The sequence below is a fragment of the Protopterus annectens genome, chromosome 5.part0, assembly GCF_019279795.1.
Source record: "Protopterus annectens isolate FY-2018-M chromosome 5.part0, PAN1.0, whole genome shotgun sequence".
Taxonomy (NCBI): Eukaryota; Metazoa; Chordata; order Ceratodontiformes; family Protopteridae; genus Protopterus; species Protopterus annectens.
In genome coordinates, this window is record NC_056735.1 from 1,131,178,637 (window position 1) to 1,131,202,538 (window position 23,902).

General features: G+C 40.3%; 1 protein-coding gene across 1 annotated transcript in view; it reads left to right on the forward strand.

Annotated features, from left to right (window-relative positions):
* The window catches only part of GCC2 (GRIP and coiled-coil domain containing 2), a 1,443,709-nt gene that overhangs the window by 1,285,375 nt on the left and 134,432 nt on the right, over positions 1 to 23,902 (forward strand). The window contains exon 20 of the mRNA XM_044070984.1: positions 613 to 807. Coding sequence (XP_043926919.1) covers positions 613 to 807 — 195 coding nt within the window. The remainder of the gene's footprint in view (positions 1 to 612; positions 808 to 23,902) is intronic.

Sequence of the window (23,902 nt, forward strand, 5' to 3'; positions counted from 1 at the left end):
GTCTTTGTTTGGTCCCTCAACCATGCCAACCGTGGGTAAATCCCGCATTACCCACACCCAGGCATGGGTTATTGCTATAATAACACACATTTATAGGCCTAGAGCTGGTAGCTGTGTCCATTTCCCTTTTTATTCTGCTATGGAATACAAGGAAGTCTCTTACTTAAGAGTGTCTGAGCAAACCTGGTCTGATTGTGTTGCAAATATTGTAAACAAAAAGAAAATTCTGATTTGTATTCTAAACTAATTATCAAGCAAGTTCTTCATGTATGAGTAATATAAATGTTTTAAATTTATTTATTGACATTTGATTACCAGGAATGTATGAATGGGTAGGTGCCCATTTTTAGTAGAGACTTGGGGAGAAAAGCTCCAAAGTATTACAGGAAATTTTAAAGAATGATAATTTTTCAGTCTTCTAAATGCTTAGATTCATTGACAGTCCTTAGCTTTATGTTGCTAGAGACTGTAATAATGGTTAACACACTTTTTTTTAGTGGTATATACAGATCTGCAGAGAAAAGGTTTCACGTGAACTGAACTAATAATATTCCTTTTCTAATGTGCACTGCAGACTTTGTAACGATATATTCAAATATATTGTTTATTTAGGTCCTGCTGCTTCCAGTCAGCCATTGAAGACACTGCGAGAACGAAGGACTGTTGATGTTTCTCAATTTGACATGAACTCTCTAGCCAGAGAAGAAGGGGAAGGAATGGAAACAACAGAGACAGAATCTGTTTCTTCTACCAGTACACAAGTGTTATCATTAGAACAACTCCTCAACTCTTCTGATTTGAAGCTTGGTTAGTGTAAAACATTTATTTATTTATGCATTATTTATATTGTAGAAATGAGAACTAAAGATATTCATCAGAGAGATCACAGCAATAGTATAATTTTTCACGGATGGGTACTGGCCACAGGTGGAGGTCCATCCACCCTATCAGAATTCAAGAGTTTTAAGCATCTTTTACATGGTCTGGTACCCCCCACATGCACACACTGAGAATATCATTAGTGCACCATGTAGAAAAGGGAGAGCCTCCCATCAGGTCATTTTTCCCATATGTACATTTTGTTCCCTGTCTGCTAACCGTGAAACCTTCTCCTTACTAGACTTAAGTCCATTCTTTCCCTCATGGTTGGTGCCTCACAGAACCAAGTGACAAGAACTGACCAAAGAGGCCATCTTTTCAGCAGCCATTTGTGCTGCTTGTGCTGTAACTAGCATCTTACCTATAACAGTGTTTCTGTTGGCTGTGATCCTCCCTTGAATGAGGGACATGCTGTCCACATCATCAGAATCGCCCACAATGCCTCCCCCAAGCAGGTACATGCTTTCACACACCTGTTTATGAAGACCACAGGTGGTGGTGTGGTGAGTCTAATGCCCACCCTTAGGCAACAGTCTGCATTGCTGTCTCTCCTCCGAGGCATTGTAACATTCAGTGGTCTGTTCCACCTTGCCCCCAGGATGAGCATGACCATCTTTTCACCCAAGCATCTACTCTGATGTCGTCTGGGCACAGCCATGGCTTTATCCCTCTGTACAATTGGAACTGGCAAACACATGCTATCTTTAGCACTTTCTGTTTGAACCATCACTGTATTTAGCATCAGTCTTTTTGCATTCAGGCAGCTTTCAGTCATTTAAGCACCATTTTGGGAAATATGTTTTCTTATTCTGTTAGTGCTTTAGTGTTTATATTATTGTAGTTTGTAGAATCCTGTACTTTGATTTTTTTTTTTATCTTTTTTTTTTTTCGAGATTTTCTAGAGGCTTATGACATCCCTGGAAAATGTTTTCAAGTATTTTTGTGGTTGTCATATCCCAAAAAAGCATTTTCATCTTCCAATTGCAAGGAGTGCTCATATTTTAGAAGGAAAACCTTGCTTCCTATGCTTAACAATGTTAGAGCTTTCACACATCATCAGAAACTCCTTTTCTCTCAAAGGATGCCTGTTCCTTATACTTTTATTTAATTGTTTAGATTTGTTAAGCAGGGTAAAGGACAGAGCCATTGAAGAGCGATTGCAGGCACAGCTCTGGTGTAAATGCACAATATTTTAAAAGAGGTGCCTTTTTCAATACATTCTACAATAGTTGAAGATTAAACACACATTTACAAATACAGTACAGTATAAGTGTAATATTTACAGTGCATCGATATAATAACATTATGACAAATATACACACACAAAGCTATGTGCAGAGAGCATGCAATGTAAAATGAGTTGTAGTGAGTGTGGTGCAGGAACAAAGAGAAGGTTGTGAGTTGTCAGTTTAAAGAGGATAGCCTAACTTATATACACAGGAGCAGTGAAGGCATACAAAGAATGTAAGTGGTAAGTTAATAATGTATATGTGTTACGAAAGAAGAGCGAGCAGAAGAAAATAGCTGAGAGATGTCTAATTTCTTAATGAGTTCCAATTCAGCGACCATGGGTTGAGTGATGGCCTGTAAAGATGGGAGTAAGAATGAGGTTAGTGGAATAAGTGGGTGAGATATGAAAAGTTGCTGTAGAGTGGCTTTGATGGTAAGCTGTTCAGTAGAAATTGATCCATGTGGCAAAGGCTTTGATACAATATAGTCATAGTGTTAGAAGGTCTTCTGTTGGAGAAGCAGTGGCTTTCTGTTTCTTTTCTGAGATAGGTTTGCCACCTTTTCAAATGCCCAAAGTGAGACATTTTTTGTAGAAGTGTGAGATTTTGCAGGGCAAAACATACCCATAACCAGTGCAAAAGACAGATCTTCACTTTTTTTGCCAAAAATAAAAGCTTATTCTTGTAGCATGAGTTGCTTATGCTATTTCATATAACATTTAGGTGTTTCAGAAATAAAATAACATTTTTATGCAACTATTAAAACAACTTTGGAAATATTTGTTAGTCTAAAATCTCAGGACATTTGCAATTTTTCAGTTTTTTTTTTGCAGGACACAATTGCCCAAAGAGGGATGGGTGGTAACCCTATTCTGAGATAGTCTATGAAGTTTTCTTTGGAGATGCCCACTTCCATTGAATTGTAGAAACATAAAATTTCATGCCATGCAGTAACCAGATAAATTAGATATGGGCAAAAGGTATCTTAAGCCTTAGAGACCTCTCCCTCTCTGTATTTAATATGGTAAAATTTTAAATGGGAAGGTTAGTAGAGCTCTGTTATTCTCTTAAAAGGTGCCTTAAGCTGCAGAGTATTGACAAATCAAAGCTGTTGGCTAATACCCTGTTCTTCAGTAATGTGAAAATGCCTCTGATAATGCTTCATTAAGAAATGATTCCCAATTTCCATTTCCCAAAAAAAGGGTGGATTTTATTGAATGGAGGAGGAAGGTAAATATTTGTATTAAATCTCTTTTCTGGTCCTGCAGTCATTTCTATAGATAATGTCAGAGGACCAAAACTTGTCCATCTAATAATGCCCTAGTGAGTTATAAGGAATTCAGATTTCTAGACAGATTCAGTAAAAGTGAAGTGTATACCTCAGCCAGTCATGACATTTGGGGCATTAATTGCTAGATACGCATATTGTAGTACAAGGAGATATCCATAGGCGGATGGAAGGGAGATGGTAGAGACGACTGCTGATGTGTTACCCTAAGACAAAAGCTGTTAAGGTACATTCAGAAAACTTTAAATGTTGACAAACATGCCATTAAATGTGTGTCTAAAGCCATAGATTCTTCCACCAGGGTCACTCACTCTCTTCTACACTGCTCAGGAGGTAAGCCTGTTAGGAATTCAGTCTGTGGCAGATCATGTCATGAGGCAGGTCCTTAATACTGCTTTAAGGAAATACCTTTTATTTAGTCCTGTTTCCCCAAGAGACATTTAAGAGTCTGGCAAAATAGGCAATAACTTCAGTTTATTTTGTTCCCCTGTTCCTAACTGTAGCAGGAATTTCCCAAGAAAGCAATGGCTGTTTTACAGAAAGCAGGCACAGTCATCTTATACAAAAAAGTATGTGCAAAGGGCTCCTGAAGAGGAGGTAGAAACCCAGAAACTAGTAGCTTATTGGCCGTTTTGGGTCAGTTCCTATCTCTTTCAGTTTCCCTGCTTTAAAACCCACATTTGCTCGGTTTTGCGCCAGTATACAACTCTGCACAGCTCCTCGTGGTGTCCTGCAGAGTGATACAGGCAACAGAGAGACCCAAGAGAGACTTTTCCAGATTAAAGTATTTTTTCTCTGTTTTTTTTTTTGCTCCGACTGCCTTTTCCCGCCTAAAAAGCGAATTTCTAACTGATCTGTGCTTTAAAAAGTTTAAATTACATTTGCCTTCTGCTTTTTACAGTTTTTGCACTTGTTTTATATCAATTTAAGTTGTTTTTGTATTGTATAACTGTTGTAGGCTACACACTAAAGTGCGCTAGCCTGTTCATAGCATTTACAGTGTTTTCTGTGTGTTTTTCTGCTGTTTCCTGAAAAAAACAAAAAATTCTCTTTTCCCGCCTTTGCTGAACTAGATTAGTCCAGATTTCAGGTTTTGCTGAATTCCGGACTGTGGTATAGTTTCCTGTGTTGCCCATATCCTTACTTGGATAGGAGGAAGCTTCTCTGTTCACCAGTGAGAGTGGGGAGCTTTGAGCAGCCTATCTGTCCCTGGAGGAGTGGTCTCAGCCCTGAAACTAGTAGCTTATTGGCCATTTTGGGTAAATTCCTATTTCTTTCAGTTTCCCTGCTTTAAAACCCGCATTTGTGCGGTTTTATGCCAGTATACAACTCCGCACAGCTTCTTGTGGTGTCCTGCAGAGTGATACAGGCAACAGAGAGACCCAAGAGAGACTTTTCCAGATTTAAGTATTTTTTTTCTCAGTTTTTTTGCTCCGACTGCCTTTTCCCGCCTAAAAAGCAAATTTCTAACTGATCTGTGCTTTAAAAAGTTTAAATTGCATTTGCCTTCTGCTTTTTACAGTTTTTGCACTTGTTTTATATCAATTTAAGTCGCAGCATCGGGCAGCGCCACTTAAACGGGTTTAAACTATTCCCGGCTCCACAAAGTCTGCTCTTCACTTTTTCCTTAGAACTGTTCTAAATCTCAAAGTAGGCACTCTATTTTCATTCTAAAGCTAGTATAGGTAATCTTATAAGTAAGCACTAATAAACTAAAGCACTACACCCTCTTATACTCCCTTTAAGTACTTGGCTCCCTATTGGTCCTTTTTGATCAGTCAAAAAGTAGTTCCTTATACTATTCTGGCATGTCCAAAAGTCAGTTTCGGGTTTACTGTCCAGTCCAGCTGGTGAATCTGGGAATCTTGAGGCAATGTTACAACTGCCTTATGTACACAGACCACCCTCTCCTTCTCCCAACAAGCTCAAATATATGTGAGAGATGCAGCTATATAGCCAAACTGGAGGCTGAGCTCTCTCAACCTTGTACTGGCTCAGTCAGTCAGGAGGAAAGGTAACCACACACACCACAAATCCAGTCTCACATAGACCTATCGCAACAGCAAACCAAACACATAAACACACAAAAACATACTCGGAGCCTCTAAATAAAAATCTGCCCAAGCAGCAGAGACCTCCAAAGCAGATATTCAAGCAACCGCTACACCACAACAATACCCACATATCACATAGTTCACAAAGTCAGTGTGCCACACAGTCACAGCCCTTAAGGCTAAACAACACACCTAATACACTTGTAATAGGTGACTCTATTGTCAGACAAACTGACGTCCCACTCACCAGGCTGAACAAGGAGAAGGTTACTGTAAGCTGCCTGTCGGGTGCCAGGATCCGCCACATAATACAAGCACTCAGGTCACTCCAAAGCAAGTACAAATATGACTCCGTCATTGTCCATGCCGGTGTGAATGACCTGAGACGTACCTCCCTGGGCTACATGAAAAGAGACATAGAGGAGCTCTCTGATAATGTAGCCCAGGCCGGTATGACCCTGACCTTGAGTAGCATCTTACCCTCACCAAGAATGATTCCACAGTATAAAGACAAAATGATCAATTTTAACAATTGGCTAAAGTATTGGTGTCATTCAAAGGGGATCCAGTGTTTGTCAGCCTGGGATGACATGCTCGACAAGCCACGTTGCTTCACTAGGGACAGCTTGCACCTGTCACCCCTGGGCTTTTGAATACTGGCTAAGGCTCTTGCCACCCTCATAGTGCCTTTTTTAGACAAGGCTCAAAAGACAAACCCACCTCCATAGACAACACAAGGAAAAAGAAACCAAGGGTAATGCTGCTCAATGCCAGAAGTCTAAACCTCAAGATGCACACACTCGAGGCTCTTCTCAGTATGGAGAATATCGATATCTGTGCAGTAACAGAAACCTGGTTCAAGGCTCCCGAGAGCACCCCAGCACTACCAGGTTATACCTCATACCATGCTTTTCGGCCCCAAAACTCGGACCGAACCACAAAAGGAGAGGGAGTATCCATATTCATCAAAGATACCCACACCTCCAGGTTAGTGGCACTGCACGAAGCATTGGAGACCATCCATGTGCAACTAACAGTGTCAAAACTGCCTTTCAGTTTGTAGCCTGCTACAGACCACCCTCCCAAACTCAGGAACCCCACTTGGCTTTCCTGAGAACACTGGAGAATATGAGGGTCTCTCCAAACACCATTATATTGGGTGACTTCAACTACCCAAACATAGACTGGGAGCACTACTCAAGCCCAAACACCCTCGCCCAATGGTTCCTAGAATTTATAAACTCAAATGCTATGGAACAACTGGTCACCACTCCCACAAGAGGGGAAAACATATTGGACCTGATCATCACCAACATGGGGACTCTATGTTCCATACCAGAGGTATACCCCTCATTGGTAAGATCTGACCATAAATTAATCTCACTGGACATCCATATCCTGTTCCCACCCCAAGCCAAGGAAACCACGGTGAAGAACTTCTCAAAAGCAAACTTCACACTTCTCAAAACTGTGGTGGAATCCTTCAAAGCCCCCGGGCCAGTGGAAAATATGGCCCAAACTGCAGAATCCTTTACAAATGCATTCTATGGACACCTACAGGAATGCATGGATCGTGCTATCCCAAATAAAACCAAGACTCACTCATCCAAAGGCAGGAGACCTCTCTGGTGGACCCCAGCCATAAATAAGCTATACAACAGAAGGAGGAAACTACAACATGATAGAGCAAAATCCCAAAAAGGGAAGGCATCTCTGGTCAGTACTAGCAAGAAACTACGATCCCTCATAAAGTCATCTAAGGCCAGCTTCGAAAGAAAAATTGTACAAGACGCTAAAGATAATCACAAGGCCTTCTTTAGTTATGTCAGGAACCTGGGTGGCAACTCCCAGATATGCTCTGAGTTAGTGCAAAATGACAAAAAATACATTGAACTCACAGACATTGCCAGTATCCTGGCAGACAGGTTCAGTGCAAACTTCTTCCCCCCTTCCCCCCCAAAAGAGCAAATGTCTGTCCCAACAGAGTGTAGCCTCCCTGACATCACAGATGCACAGGTGAGAGCTTCCCTCTCCAAAGCAAAAAACACAGCATCAATGGGACCGGACGGTGTCCCAGGCTGCATCTTACACGAGCTCCAAGAAGAACTGAACCTTCACATAAAGTCACTGTTCATTCTCAGCCTTACTACAGGATATGTACCCAAGGAATGGCATACAGCAACAGTGGTCCCACTCCACAAAGGTGGTGCCACAACGGACCCCGGAAACTATCGCCCTATAAGCCTGACTAGCCTGGTCTGCAAAGCTATGGAGCGTATCATCATGGAACTCATAAACAAAGACATTGGGAACCTCCAAAAACTGGAACCTACCCAATTCGGCTTTGTTAAGGACAGATCTTGCCTCTTGAACCTGGTTGACTTCTTTGAAACAGTCACCAAGGCCATAGATGAAGGGAAGGTAATCCACACAGCCTACTTGGACCTTGCAAAAGCCTTCGACACAATACCCCACTCGGGCATCATAAATAAGCTCACCAGCTTAAATATCAGCCTCTATGTCACAAGATGGGTTGCAAAGTGGCTCAGGGATAGAACCCACATGGTCAGAATTGCAGGAGCCATGTCAGACTCTAAACCAGTTACAAGTGGCATCCCACAAGGTTCAGTCCTGGGACCTCTCTTGTTCGGTATATATTTCTCTGAGGTACAGGCTAACATGGGAGGACTATGGCTGACCAAGTTCACAGATGACTGCAAACTGGGTGCCATAATCGACTCACCGACTGACACAAGCATCCTCCAAAAGGGTCTCACAGAGACAGATAGCTGGTGCCAGAGCCATGGCCTAAAGCTAAATGCCAAAAAGTGCATAGTCATCCCCTTTGGGAAAAACAAAGTGCCCACAAATTACCACATAGGTGGTAATCCATTAAGTATGGAAGAAGTAATTAGGGATTTGGGGACCCAAGTAGATAGCAATCTCTCCTTTGACAATCACGTTGCCAAAGTGGTTAGAAAGACCTTCTATATAGCCCACCTTATCACGAAAGGGTTCACATCTAGATCAAGAGAGGTCATTGTGCCCCTCTACTCATCACGCCCATAATTGAATACAATGCCTTACCCGACACCTGCAACAACTGGAAAGACCCCAAAAGTACCTCACCAAGAGGATCAAGGGACTCAAACAGATGCCCTACTCAGTTAGGCTAAAGAAACTCCAGCTCTACTCAGTTGCTTACTGCCTACTCAGAGGCGATCTGTGCCTGATGTATAAAGCCATGTCCAACCCAGAACTAATGGACATGCTCCACCTCAGGAAATCCAAATTCCTTAGAGCTACACGCGCCAGGGACTTAAACCTCAGCACAGAAATAAATAGGACATGCTGGAGGGACAGATTCATATCCCTGAGGCTCCCCTCACTCTGGAACAAAATCCCAATCCATGTTAGACAGAGCCCCTTAATGACCCTCTTCAAGAGAAATCTTGACGAGTGGATGGGAGATTGTAGGTTTACCCCTGGGATCTCTTCTGTGTCCCTACTAGACAGAGGCACAGTAAACTAACCTTAAAAGTGCTATCTTCTGTGACCTACTATACAGAGGCACAGTCAACTAATCTAAAAAACACACTCTGGCTAGGCTTATAAATGCCCTAGGGCAGATAGCCTAGTATCAACCTATGAACTATTGAACCTATAAAGCAGGCAGCAGGGGAGAAATAGGACCATTTGGTCCCCTCACTCAAAAAACACTGTTCCACAACGTGACTGTCCTATGAACCCCCCTTCTCATTCCTCTTCACTCCTTCTCCCCACTTGTTAGGAGGAAGACACCTCAGTGAGGGAACTCATTGTGTTGGGAGATGATCTGGAATATGAGGACTTCTGCTTTTTTATTGAATGTATTAAGATTCCCCCAGAGCAAGAGTCACTGATGAGCACAGTAATAAGGCAGCTACTGGCACCAGCTGCCATCAAAATTGTACCTCCAGAAGGGATAGGATTTTGTTTTAACCTGTTCCTGGTCCCAAGAAGAGGATGGGACTCTGAGACCTATCCTGGAGCTGTAGACGCTGAACAAGTTAAGGCATAAGAAATTTCAAAATGTTGACTCCTCGTGCCCTGCTCCCACTTTTGTTGCTAGACATTCTCATAATCATACTAACCATGAAGGATGCCTACCTTTCTGGCCCCATTTATGGGGCCCCACAGGAAATTTGACAGATTTATAGTAGTGTCGCAGCACTTCCATTATTCCTGTATGGCCTTCAGCCTCTCCTTTACCCCTAGTGAATTTACCAGTTGTTTAACTCCAGTCTTTCCCTATTTCATGTTCAAACCATTTTTACCTCAACCTGTTTGACTGTATCATCCATGCCACTTTACAGAAAGAAATGAAAGCCTTAGATTACAGGATGTTCTGTCTGACCAGCCTGGGCATTTCCATCAGTTGTCAGAAGTAAGACCTGTCATCTTCACAACAGACAGAAGACCTTCCAAGGAGCAGTACTAAACACCACACAGTCTAAAACATTCCCACTGTGGACAAACTTTGTTGTTTTAACTCCTTTCTGACAGCAGTAACAAAATCCAGTCTTACAGGTAGGTAATTATTGAAGGTATTTGGTTGCATTTCAGCATCAGTCCTTACGGTTTCCCTGATGAAACTGAATTAGTAAAACTCCATTGACAGCAGTGGAAATTGTAGGAACAGCATCAAAGGGAGTAGGTTTTGCCATTCATCCCAGCCATTGAGAAGGAATTCTGTCAGTTGATGAACAGGTCTTTCACAAACAAGACATGCCCTTTATTCCAACTTAGAGAACCCAAATCCTGGCCAAGAGAAACATATACAGGGTCCTTGAAAGTCCAGAGGCACTGATTGATGAGTCAAGCATATCATCAAAAACATGTTGACCTTAAGCTGTGCTGTTCAAGCCTTCAACAGTACATGGTACCAGTGTTTGCATGGTAATTGTAGACAATACCACAGTCATGTGGTGCGTAAACAGGCAAGGGTGCATTCATTCTTACCACTTCTGCAGACTGTAACTGATTTTATGGAAGCTAGTAATCCAGAAGACCCCCTCCTACAAGCCTTTTGTATTATTTCCAAGGAGAATGTGTTAGTGTACCACTTAAGCAGGTCCTCCCCCAACCCTTGTGAATTGAGACTGACCTGCACATATTCCATAACTTCATACTTCTTTGGGGATCCTCAGTAGTGGAATTCTTCACAGCTCCCCCGAATCACCAGGTTAATAAACACTGTTCTGGGTACTCTTGTAAGAAAGCCCAGGCAGCAGGTTATTTATTGACATTTGATTACCGGGAAAGTCCAATGTGGTAGAAGCCCATTTTCAGCAGAGGACCAGGGAGAAAAGCTATGAATTATTACAAAACAGTTTAATAACAATTTTACAATCTTCAAAAATAAAACAAAAACATTTGCAGTTTAAATAATTATAATAAATTAGACACAATATAAAATCATTGGTTAAAAATCAATACAAGGTATATAACAATCATTTAATATTTAGAGAAACTTCAGACAGTCTGTAGAGAAAGGTAAGTTACTCTAATACAAATAGGAATTGCAATATGAGGTGAGGGGAAAACATGCTTATGGTATATTTAGAGAGAAGGTCAGGGAAGAGCATTAGCAGTAAGGAAGTAAGTGAAGAAGGATGAGCAAGGAAGCATAAGAAATGAAAAGATGCTTGATCACATTTACATATATAGTTTTTCCTGGATTTGAGCAGAAACAGAGCCAGATTTTAGCCAGAAAATCTTTGAGTGGTTTTGAAAGATGGAAGGGAGGGTTTAGGGAGTTCTAGGCCTTAGCAACCTTGTACAAGTACAGACAATGCCCAGCAGATTTAATAGACTTGTAGACAGCCAGGAGTTTTTGGTCACTGGAAAAAAAAAATAGTTTGGTCTTTTTTGGGTTGAGCATGAGTTGTGAGTTACAAATCTATGTTTCAGTGGCTGTTAAAGCTTACTGAGTAATTTTTTGGAGGTGTATCATGTTGTCAGATGTGCAAATGAGAGTGGAACTATCTGCATATTGTATTAGGGTGGTCTTTTGTGTGGAAGTATAGAGGGTGTTGGTGAAAATGTTAAAGAAGAGGGGACCAGGCATAGAGCCTTGTGTTACACCAGCGATGAGTGAGAGGTAAGGAGAGGGCATGGATTTACATTTTACTGATTGATACCTATTGGGCACGTAGCTTTTGAACCACAGAGGGATGGGCTGAGAGAGAGACATAGTGAAGGACATATGATGTAGAGGTTTGCTGTGACAAACTGTGTCAAAGGCTTTAGATAAGACTAGAAATAAGGAAGAGACTAGTCTGTCAGTATCTCTAGCTTTATTAACAGTATCTATATAGGTTATAAAGGCAGTTGCTAGTACTGTGGGAAGGACGGAAACCATGCTGTGTAGGAGATAAGAGTTCTTGCAGGAAATAGTCTGGCAGTTGTATTTGAACACTTTTTTTTTTTTTTTTTTTTTTTTTTTAAGTATTTTGGCAAGGGGAGGTAAGATTGCTAAATTCAAAGTTATTAATGTCTGTTGAATTTCCTCCTCTGTGCAGAGAGCTAATGTGTGGCTTTTTCCAGAGAGAGGGAATGTGGGATTCTTAGATTGACCTATTTATACAGATTGAGACATGAGAGGCAATAATACTGGCTGCTGTTCTTAAACTGCTATTCTTAGGTACTCTTGGAAGGTCATCAGCTGAAGAACACAGTTTAAATTTGTTTTGAGTAGTTTTAAATAGGATGTGTGGGCACAGGTTCTAAGGTGAAAGTGAATGTGGTGATACGTGGCTGTTGGGTAGCGTTAGGATTAGATGTTGGGGAATCCCTGGTTAGAGATGTTATACTGTCTGTAAAATAAGAGTTGAACTGTATTGCAGTTTGGAGTAGTGAGTTAGAGGGGTTTGGGTTGAAGTTTTGGCTGGGATGTAAGATTGTCCAAACTTTTGGGGGGGTCATGTTTAGTATTATTCTGAAAGTTATCGTAGCATAGTTTTTTGTCTTCATTTATTTGCTTTTGTTTGTGAAGCATTCTGAAGTTTACAAGATATTGAGGTGTTTATATTTTTGCCATTTTTTCCATGCTTTTTCTCTGTCCTGAATTAGTATTCTACTCTTTTTTTGATAGCCAAATTGCATTATTTGAATTAATTATCTTCCTTCTAGGATGTGCAAGGCTGTTTAGGATATTAAGAAAAGTATGGTATTCCATTACAGCATTGTCTAAGGGGAGGATTTTTAGGAAGTTCCAGTTAATAGATAAAATTGAAGTCATGAAAATTTCTTGGGTAAACTTGGAAAGGTTACGTGTTGTTTAATAAATATGCTGTTTAACTGGATGGGTGAGATGTAGTCATATAGACTGGGAAATGATCAATGAGAGAGTCTGACATTGTACCTGTAATGAAGTATTTACTAGGGTCCAGTCTAATAGAGAATTTGATGTTTTAACTATAATGTATGGGGCTATTACTTGGTTGCGTGAAACCATGCAAGTTCTTGCTAGATGTAGGGTAGTTGAGAGTTTATATCCAACCAATTGACATTCACATCACGTAGTAAAATGTTTTTCTTGTGGAAATGGAGATGCTATGGATATCCAATGTAGAATATCTTCCAGTATAACTGTATTGTCGCCAGAAGGGATATAAAGGACAGTAACTTTTGTTTTTAACTGTTTATTTTAAGGAAAGCAATAAGAAGCTCTGCTGAACTCTATTTTGGTGTTGGTTTGCTGGAAAGGAAAATGTGATACGTACTGGGAAATATTAAAGCAATGCCACCACCCTTCGTCTTTATACGGTCATTACGGATGATGTTATAGCCAGGTGGTGTAATTTCAGAATCCTTTATGCTGGATTTAAGCCAAGTTTTAGTTACAGCAAGAACATGTTGGGTAATCCAGGCGTGAAGTTCTGCAGTTTTATTTCTTATACTTCTAACATTTATTGCAGCAAAAATTAGATCACCAGGGTTGGGGACTGGCTGTTTGGTTACAGAAGTGTGTGGGAGAGAATCATCTTTTGTGTTCATTGTGATAGGTGGGGCCAGGATTAGGGTGTATATCTCCTCCTTGAAGGATTTTACTATATTGTGGATTTATGCATGCTTGTTTTTTGGGGAGGATTCTTGCACTTAATTTTGTTTTGGTTTGAGTTGAAATGCAGTTAATCAGCCTATATTTGGAATAAAGGTGAGGGCAATATTAAATAGGTTTGGTGCAATGTGTGGAGAGCGTAAACAGGAAGTATGGATAGGTGGTTGGGACATAGTTGGAGAGATGTTGCTGTATATTGTTGAATCATGGTAGGATGACAGATGGCACAACAGGAGGAGATGAATGGAGGATAAGGTGTAGAGTAGCATAATTAAGTACAGGACTCTATACTTTATAAATGGCAGGTAGTGAGTAGTAACAATGAAGAAGGAAACAAGAAATTGCATGATTGTAGGAGATTCAGTCATAGTGGATTCTGAAAGCTGGAAGAGAATAGGTAAGGAGATGGAAATATTTTCTATAGAAAAAAAAAGGGGTAGGATATCCTATTATTAATTCTTCTCTGGAATGTAAGGAATAGAGAACTTTAAAGGTTAGAGTATAATAATGTAGTCAGAATAAGAAGAAATGAGGGTTTATTTGGGAAAAGAAAAGGATGCAGTGTGGAATATATAGGAACCATTAGGGAGGGTTGTGATTATAAATGGATGTAGTGCAAAGCTGTACGAGAGGGAGAAAGATAGTTGGGAATTGGGCTAAAAATTGCATGGAGATAAGGAAGTAGGAAACAAGAAATGGAAGTGTATGTATAGAAGTAGTATGTTCATTGGGAAGGGTTTTGGGATAAGAGTCACAAGTGAAATGTGCATGTAGGAAGTATAATAATAGAGTAAAAGGGGGTGGATGAGAACTCAGGATAGGGGAGTGAAGCTGAGCAGAGTGGACTTCCCACCCTCAGGTCAATTTATAACTGAGACCAATCAGTTTATAGCCAGAACAAAGCAATTAAAGAGATGCAAGTAAAATAGGTTCTCTCTCATATGCAGTACACTCGCTTTTTTATTCTGGCTTTTAGGGAAAATCTAATGTATGCCCCCTCCCGCCTCCCTTTCCTCTTCTGTCAGTATTCCTAGTGAAGGCAAGGCAAATCTTATTCTGATGGCTGACTTTTGGTAAGATAAGCTTGGTTCTCCTTGCTTCTTTGGTTTAAGAAGAGGAGCCTCTCATCCTGCCAACCATCTGGAATCTGCTGACATAGCAGGAGAGTGTAACCCACAAGACCTCAGGCTAGCTGTCTGGAGAGCAGGATATTGACTTTTCACAGGGTTGGTTTTCCACCTGATATACTAGCAATACTACAGTAATGCCCAGTGACATAACACTAAACAATCTTATTTGAGTAAAAGGAAAAAGTTCTCTTGCTGCTGTGTATCTGCTTGCATTGTATCAGAAGTGGCTCCAGTGTAGCAAATTTCCAGCTGCATGTAATGTAATAACTACCTAGCATTTGTCCCCATGAAAATATGCATATTTGCTATTGCTGCACATTTTCCCATGGACCCCTCTTATTAACTATCCTGCAGCAAAATTATTTCTGAAAAGGTGCTCTACCTCAGACCTCCCCCCCCCCAGGATACATGTGCTGCAGGTACAAGTGGAACCAGAGTTTTACACAGTATTTCAACAGTACAGGGTATCTATAAGGACTAATCTTTCTTTATTCCAAAAGTGATTCCTGAAATTGCCGTGAACCAAGCCACTCACCTTTCCATTAACTACATAACAAAAGATGGAGGATTTTAAACTTCTTTAGTGTACATAGGCTGCTTAAGTACTGCCTGATTAAAACCAGGGAAGCAAGAAAGACCAATGACAAAACACACATTGTCTAAGTTGTTAATTAATTGTATTGTCTTTTGCATGATTAAAATGGGAAGCCCTTGCAAGGGTATTTATGCTGTCTGTATTAGAGCAGCAGCTTATTTTAGGGATATCAGCCTAGAGTATCTACAAAACAGTCACTTGGACTTCCAGACAGATGTTTTCAGGATGATATAAACTAGTGACCTCCTTCATAGCCAGAGCAGGATTTGCCACTATAGTCAGGCTACTGAAGCAGTAATGCTTTAGGACTCCTCCTATCTGAGGTAAATAACTCTGCAGTAGAGATCACTGTGAATGAGCCATAGCACAGCTTTCAGTAAAACTCTCCACACCAGCTGATGTTCAAACACAGGGTTCACTGCTGCAGTTTCATTTCCTCCTTTAAGGCATTTAGAGAAACCCTGGAGTTAGGTTTTTGCATGTTCTTTCTCCCTGTCCTGTTCCAGTCTTTTGGTTGGACAGGCCAGTACCTGTCTATGAGGCCTTTGCCATTCTTTTTCTCCAGACCCATAAGTATAAGCATACTAGGTGGGAGCGACTTTTCATTTTTTCACCTTTTCACTAAAGCAATCAGTCTGCAGTTCTTTTTCTACCTAGCATACTACTGATGTTCTGACCATAAGAAGGAGGGGGCCATTTGTTCCTGTTAGGAGAGTAAAACTTCAGTATGTGAAGATGTGTACATAGATTTGTGTGTTATTAGGTTAATATGTTTTAGGGGGTATTGGGGGTGTGTTTGCATTTTTGTTTGAGGGCTTTCAATAAAACAAAAAGTTATGTAAGATGTGACATAGGTTCAAATGGAGATGATAAAAAAATAATTGTATAAAAGATTAACCTGCCAAACAGTACATGCATATAACACAAAAGCAGGAACCTAGACATTTAACAAAAAAGCTGTTATACATAAAAGGTGGGAATAATAATTTTTCAAGAATATTATACCATCTGTAATGTCTTTAAATGATAATGGTCTCACAGATAAATACAAAAAAGAAAAAGTAGTGAACAATATTAAAAAATGTAGAGTGCAAATAGCTATGCTACAGGAGACACACTTGGAAAGAACTGAACATGTGAATTTGATAAAGAAGGATTTTTACAATGTTTATTCAGCAGAATACCTGGGGCAAAGGAAGAGAGGAGTATTTATACTAATTGCAAGAGGAGCTCCAGTAGTGATAGATGAGGATGAAAAAGACAATATAGTACTCAGGGGCTACTGGCATGTATTTGTATTCCACCAAAGACAGTTATAGTGGAGCTTAAGAAAATTCTGGAAGAAATAATCACCTTTCAGCAAGGAATATTACTTATTGGTGGAGACTGGAATTTGATGCGCAACAGTGAAGATGCATCTGGGGTTCCAGAGGGGAAAATGTAACAAAGGAGGGTAGATTTTTAAAGAAATGTATGAAAATATTTGGCATAGAAGATGTGAATTCAGTACTAGGAATTCAGAGTGAATTTACATATTATTCCCCAAGATACAAAAACTGCAGTAGGCTTGACAGAATTTACATTTTACAGGAACATGTGCATTTAATTGAAGGTCTTGATGTGCACCCAATAATTATTTCAGATCATGCGCCGATAATATCTAAAATAAAAAAAAACAGGGTAATGAAATAAAAATGAGACACTGGTGTTTCCAGTCTATCTGTTGAAAAGAGAGGAATTTATGGAATGAATAATAGAAATTATTCAGGAGCTATTAGGTTAGATAGTAATGTCTTCTGAAAATATAGCTAGGGAGTGGGATAAAATTAAAATGGAGTTTAAAATAAGGTGACAATAAAAGAAAGGGAGATATGGTTAAGAAATAAGAATTATTTAGAGGGACTGACAAATGTTAAAGTATTACAAAAGAGGGGGACTCTCACAGAACAAGAAGAGGAGCAACTACAGAATGCTTAACAGAAAATAAGGGATTACCTCGGTAATATGCATGAGTTTAGAAAGATTGCTGTTAAGTAGTTATTTTTTGATAACTCTAGAGCACGAAAGCTTTTTAGCACAGTGACTTAGGCAACAGAAAGTAGAAAGGTCCATCATTAACCTTAGGGAGCCTATAATAAGGACGGTAACAAGGGATCCTATAGAAGTATTAGAATATTTTTTAAGTTCTGTGAAAGTCTCTATAAAGTAGAGAAATATGGAAATCAAGAAAAGGTACAAATGGAAATGTTTATAGAAGAATTAAGGTTAGAGGTAGATGAGACTCAATAACAGGATAGGAGGAAATGAGATAAAAATGGTGATATATAGCCAATCTACATGAAAGTCCCCAGGAGTAGATGGCATGCCTGTGGAAGTTTGGAAGCTAGGAGGAAAAAAACTAATACAGCTCTGTAAGGTTTTGTTTAACAATAATTTAAGAGGAGGAGAAATACCAACATCTTGAAAGAAAGCAGGGTAGCTGTAATACCTAAAGAGGGTAAAGATCTATCAGATCCAGCTTCTTATTGACCCATTTCAGTACTAAACCATGATTATAAATTGTTTGTCTATAATGGCAAAAGTGATTCCAAAATTGATAAATATGGATCAGTCTGGTTTTGTGGAGGGTAGGCAAACATTTGACAACATTAACAGAACACTGCTGATCCAGGGGGAAGTAGAATGTAAGAAAATACCACTGTTGGTGGGTCTTGATGCAGAGAAACATTTGACAGAATAAGCTGGGACTTGATGAGCAGGGCAATGGAAGCATTTGCATTCCCTGATAAAATTATAAGGTTGATTAGGAGGATATATGATGGATTGGAGGTGAAAATTTCTGCTTGAGCAGAAGAATGAAGCAGGGGGTATCCTCTCTCCCCTTTGTTATTTGCATTATATTTAGAACCATTGGCAAAGAAAATAAGGGACTCAGAAATTCAATGATATAATTAGTATGGTAGTCAAGAAAAGCTGTCTCTATTTGCTGATGATATTATTTTATAACTGACAAAACCAGAAAGGGACATTACAGCGTTGTGGAACATATTGAGACAGTTTCAAATCTTTTTGGGATACAAAGTTAATGAAGCTGAAACAAAAGCAATAGCGGTAAATTATGTACTCACACACAAATTTGTTCAGCAATATCCATATTTATGGGGTCATGATAAATTGAAGTGTTTAGGAGTATGGATTAAAAATGATTTTGGTGTGACAACTAAGGATATTTGGGTAGAGACTAAACAAAAGATAATACAAAAATAGAGAAAAATGGAAGCTCTGTTATATGGATATCGATAGTGAGATACAAGCAGTTGAAATGTTTTTAGTCCCTTTAGTCATCTATACAGGTCAGGCATATTTTATTAACCAGGGGAGAAGTTGTTAGCAATTAATGAAGAACTGATGGATTTTATCTGAGGGGAGAGATGGCAAGAGTCAAGTGGGATAAGCTTAATCTTCCAATAGAACTGGGCAGATTGGGATTACCCGATTTTAAATGAGTATTTTAGAGCAACACAGTTAAGGCTCCTATACATAGCACAAGCAGAAAACTATAATTCAGAGTGGAAAGAGATGATGATAAAACAGGGGGGGGGGTTCAAGAAACAAGGAGAGACTGGGATTTTTGGATGCAGACCCTTAAGGAGAATAACAATAATCATACATAATATATTCACAAAGCAGCAGAAAGTATTCTAAGAACTAAGCTAACACGGGAGTGGAGAAAGGAGCTGCTGTTGATGGTGATGACTGCAATTAGGGATACAGACAATAGGCACGATGGGGCTGGAATTTGTTGGAGAAAACTGATAAGGGATCCAAGGTATTAGGAACAAATAACTAGAGAGGGAAAAGTAATAGAATGGGAAGATGCCAAGAACTTATTTGGACTGCAGGTTAAAGATTGCCTTCCCTATCAAGGAGTGATATCAGAGTATAGGCAAAGAGAAAGAAATACAGGGTCCTAAACAAAATACCAACACTGGTAGAGGTTTTTAATAGAATATAGAACAGACGCTGCCATTAAAAAAGAATTAATAGAGCACATAAAATATTGCATGACAACTATAAAAATCAATCAGAGGAGATTAGAACAGATTGGGAAGAGAGACTGGATAAGCAATTTACAAAGAAACAACGGGGGATATATGTATGTCTGCTAAATATGCAACAAAGTCTAGAAGATTTCGGATCTTTGTTTGGAAGTGTTTATATAGGTATTTTTATACCCCAAGTGGACTCCACAAATAATTTTTCCTCTGGTAGACAGCAAATGTCAGAGGCGTGTTGAGGAAGAAAGAGGTAATTGGGAACATGTTTTCTAAGAATGTTATGAGTTGGCACGCTTTAAAGATTCCCTGTAGACTGCTCTGTCAGATGTACTGGATGAGCAAATTGTAATTATGAAATGATTTTTTTTAAACTATGGTGCAGAATTGGAATTGCTTAGACATAGTAAGGCCTTGCTGAGTCTAATTATTATGGTTGTCAAAAAAGCAATTACAAGAAAATGGAAATCAAAGTCTAAACCAATTTTACTAGAAGTAGTGAAGATTGTAGAGATAAAACAACCTGAATCGGGATCTTTAGAAAAGGGTAGGAGCAAATTGCATAGGAAAAACTGGGAACTCTGGGATCAATACATATAGAGGAGAAACTAGGTTTAAAAGAGTCAGGATTTGAATGAGCTATGTAATGTTTGACTGACAGTGACTGGATGTATAATGTTTGCATTCACAGTTGTCAGCATGGTTTGTAATGTGTAATGTTTGCAACTGAAATTGCATTGGTATGATTTATTTTCATGCATATAAATCTAAGATTGCCTGTGTCATGTGTGATAATTTAATAAAGATGTTTCTTGTTTTTAAAAAAAAAGGAGGAGACCATCCTTCTCTGGGTATGCCCAGAGCTCTGGAAGTGTGGGTGAATAGATGGATGTTTGCATGCAGCAGATTCCCTTCTACGACACATGATTCTGCAGCAGTGATGCCTGTATTTGTATGTCTGTGATGAATTTATCTCACAACAGTGCTTTGCAGAGATCATTTTCTGGCTTTCTTCACTACCCCCCCCCCCCAAAGGCCAGGTCTTGTAGGAAACCACCATAATTCCCTTAGATGTTTTGCCCGCAGATTCAGTTCCTTTCCCTTCTCTGTTTACTGGTAATAATTTTGCATTACCCTGCTGGTTATACTCCCCTTTCTGCAACTAGCTATTGCTTTTTGAGCATACATTTGAGACAAAGCAGTTACATTTTGGGTGTCTGCTGTTTGTGATGGGCCATAGTACAAGACCTTAATCTGAAACCAGAATAGGAGAGTTCCCTTAAATCTCATACACTGAACATAAACAAGTGGTGACATCTGGTATCCTATGCTTGCACATCTGCAGGTGCTGTTATCACAGCTACCAGCTCACAACATTTGTGAAAGTGCAGTGTGTTAATTAAGTGTAATGTTTTAATGTCAGTACACTTGCTTGGCAGTGACATAATACCGTATTCCTAAAACTTGTGGTCTTGAGTGTTTTCATAGGGCCACGAAAATACGTGATGTTCACCTCCTGATGGCAAGTTATACTGCAGAAATTTGTTTACCATGTGAGATGCAATATCTCTTTGTTCATGGCCATCCTGGGAGCATTGTTTTAAGTGACTTGCTCAGAGTAATTGAGAGCGCAAGTGGAGATTGAGAAATCAAATCAATGACTTTGTGCTAAGATTCCTTAGCATCTTATAGGTGTAAACCTCAGTGATGTACTATCATTTTTTTTCCACACAATCCACACTAGTAACACAGCTTTGTGTGGTACTTTTTATTTTATATTCTGATCATCCAGACTTTTCTTTCATCACTAAAATAACATCATCTGAGAAGTTTATAACTGCATGTCGTATCAAGGCCCTACCTTCACCAAATGTTATCATGAACTCTGTGAGCCATTTTAATTCTGTTTGACTTTTTAATAACTTGTATTATTACAGAATGGAATCCATCTTCATAAGTTCATAGGTAGGTACTAGGCTATCTGCCCAAATGTATTTATAAGCCTAGCCAGAATGTGTTGGCTTTCGCCACCCCCTTAGATTAGTTCCCTGTGCCTCTGTCCAGCAGAGCCACTGAAGTGACCCCCGGGGTAAACTTTCTGTTTCCTATCCACTCGTCAAGGAGGTTTCTCTTGAAGAGTGTTAGGGAGGAGCTCTGCCTACTGTAGATTGAAATGTTGTTCCAAATACATGGGAAGTGTCTGGGACAGGAATCTGTCCCTCCAGCACATCCTGTTTATTGTTGTGATGCAGTTTAGCTCCCTAGAGCGTGTGGCTCGAGGGGATATGTTTTTCTTTAGTTGGAGCATGTCCATCAATTCTGGGTTGGACATGGCCTTGTATGTCAGGCAGAGATCACCTCTGAGTAGGCGGTATGCAACTGAGTACAGCTGGAGTTTCTTCAGTCGAGCTGCATAGGGCATCTGTTTGAGGCCAGTGATCCTCTGGATGAGGTACTTCTGTGGTCTTTCCAGCTGTTGCAGGTGTCTTGTAAGGTACATCCCAAATGGGACGTTGTACTCTATGATGGGTCTTATGAGTGATGAGTAGAGGGGTACAATGATTTCTTTTGATGTGGATGCGAACCCTTTTGTGATTAGGTGGGCCACATAGAAGGATTTTCTAACCACTTTGGCAATGTGATTATCAAAAGAGAGATTACTATCTACTTGGGTCCCCAGATCCCTTGTTGGGAGAGTGGCCTAATGGTTAAGGTGTTTGCCTTACAAGCACAAGGTGCAGGGTTTGAGTCTCACAAGGGATAATTAGCTAAGCTTAAAATGGCTCGCAAGGGCAGTTAGCTTAGTATTAACCTATGAACCTATGAACCTATGAACGTCTTCCATATTTAGGGGACTATCATGTATGTGGTAGTTTGTGGGTACTTTGTTTTTTCCAAAGGGGATGACTATGCACTTTTTGGCATTTAGCTTGAGGCCATGATTCTGACACCAGGTATCTGTCTCAGTGAGACCCTTTTGCAGGATGTCTATGTCAGCCGGAGAGTCAATTATAACCCCTAGTTTGCTGTTGTCTGCAAACTTGGTCAGCCATAGTCCTCCTGTGCTTGCCTGTACCTCTGAGAAGTATATGCCGAACAGGAGGGGTCCTAGGTCTGAGCCCTGAGGAGCGCCACTTGTAACCGGAGTAACCTAGCTCCCGCAACTCTCACCATGTGGGTTTTGTCTGTGAGACAGTTGGCAACCCATCTTGTGACGTAGGGATTTATGTTCAGGCTGGTGAGCTTGTCTATAATACCAGAATGGGGAATGGTGTTGAAGGTCTTTGCAAGGTCTAGCTAGGCTGTGTGTACCACCTTTCCCTCGTCTATAGCCTTGGTAACTGTCTCAAAGAAGTCCACCAGTCTACCAGGTTTAGGAGGTATGATCTGCCCTTAACAAAGCCAAACTGGGTGTAGGGTCTAGTGTTCTGAGATTCCCAATGTCTCTGTTAATGAATTCCATGATGATGCGGTCCATAGCCTTGCAGACCAAGCTAGTCAGGCTTATAGGGTGATAGTTCCTGAGGTCTGTTGCGGCTTCACCTTTGTGGGCCACTCTGTGGGTACGTAGCCTGTGGAGAGGCTGAGTTTGAACGGTGTGTTTAGGTGAGGGGTTAGTTCATCTTTGAGCTCATGTAGGACGCAGCCTGGGACACCGTCTGGTCCCATTGATGCTGTGTTTTTGGCTTTGGAGAGGGCTGTTTTAACCTGAGCGTCTGTGATTTCAGGGGGTTCTACATTCTTCTGATATGGTTATGGGCCCTTTTGGAGGTGAGAGGGGGGTGAAGTTTGCACTGAACCTGTCTGCCAGGATGTTGGCGATATCGGTCGGTTCAGTGTATTTTGTGCCATTCTGCACTAACTCCGAGCAGATCTGAGCATTGCCACTTAGATTCTTGACACAGCTAAAGAATGTGCCTTGTGGTTATCTTTGGAGTCCTTGGCAATTTTTCTTTCGAAGCTCACCTTGAATGATTTTATGAGGGATCGTAGTTTCTTGCTGATACTGATCAGGGATGTCTTCCCTTCTTGGGATTTTACTAATTTCTGTACTAGTTTCCTCCTTCTGTTGTATAGTTTGTTTATGGCAGGGGTCCACCAGACTGGTTTCCTTTTCTTGGAGGAGTGAGTCTTGGTTTTGCTTGGGATAGCACGATCCATGCATTTTTGTAGGTTCCCATAGAATGCATTAGTAAAGGATTTTGCAGCTTGGACAGCATTATCCTTTAGCATGGGGGCTTTGAAACTTTCCACCTTGGTCTTAAGTAATGTGAAGTTTGCTTTTGAAAAGTTTTTCTTGGTGGTTTCCTTGTCCGGGGGTGGGGGCGGAATGTGGATATCCAAAGTGAATTGTTTATGGTCAGATCTAACCAGCGAGGGGTGGACCTCTGTTGTGAAACACCGGTCGCCCATGTTGGTGATGACCAGGTCCAATATGTTGTCACCTCTGGTGTGAGTGTTGACAAGTTGATCCAGGGCGTTTGAGTTTATAAATTCTAGGAAATGTTGGGCAAGGGAGTTAGTACTTGAGTAGTTCTCCCAGTTAATGTTTGGGTAATTGAAATCGC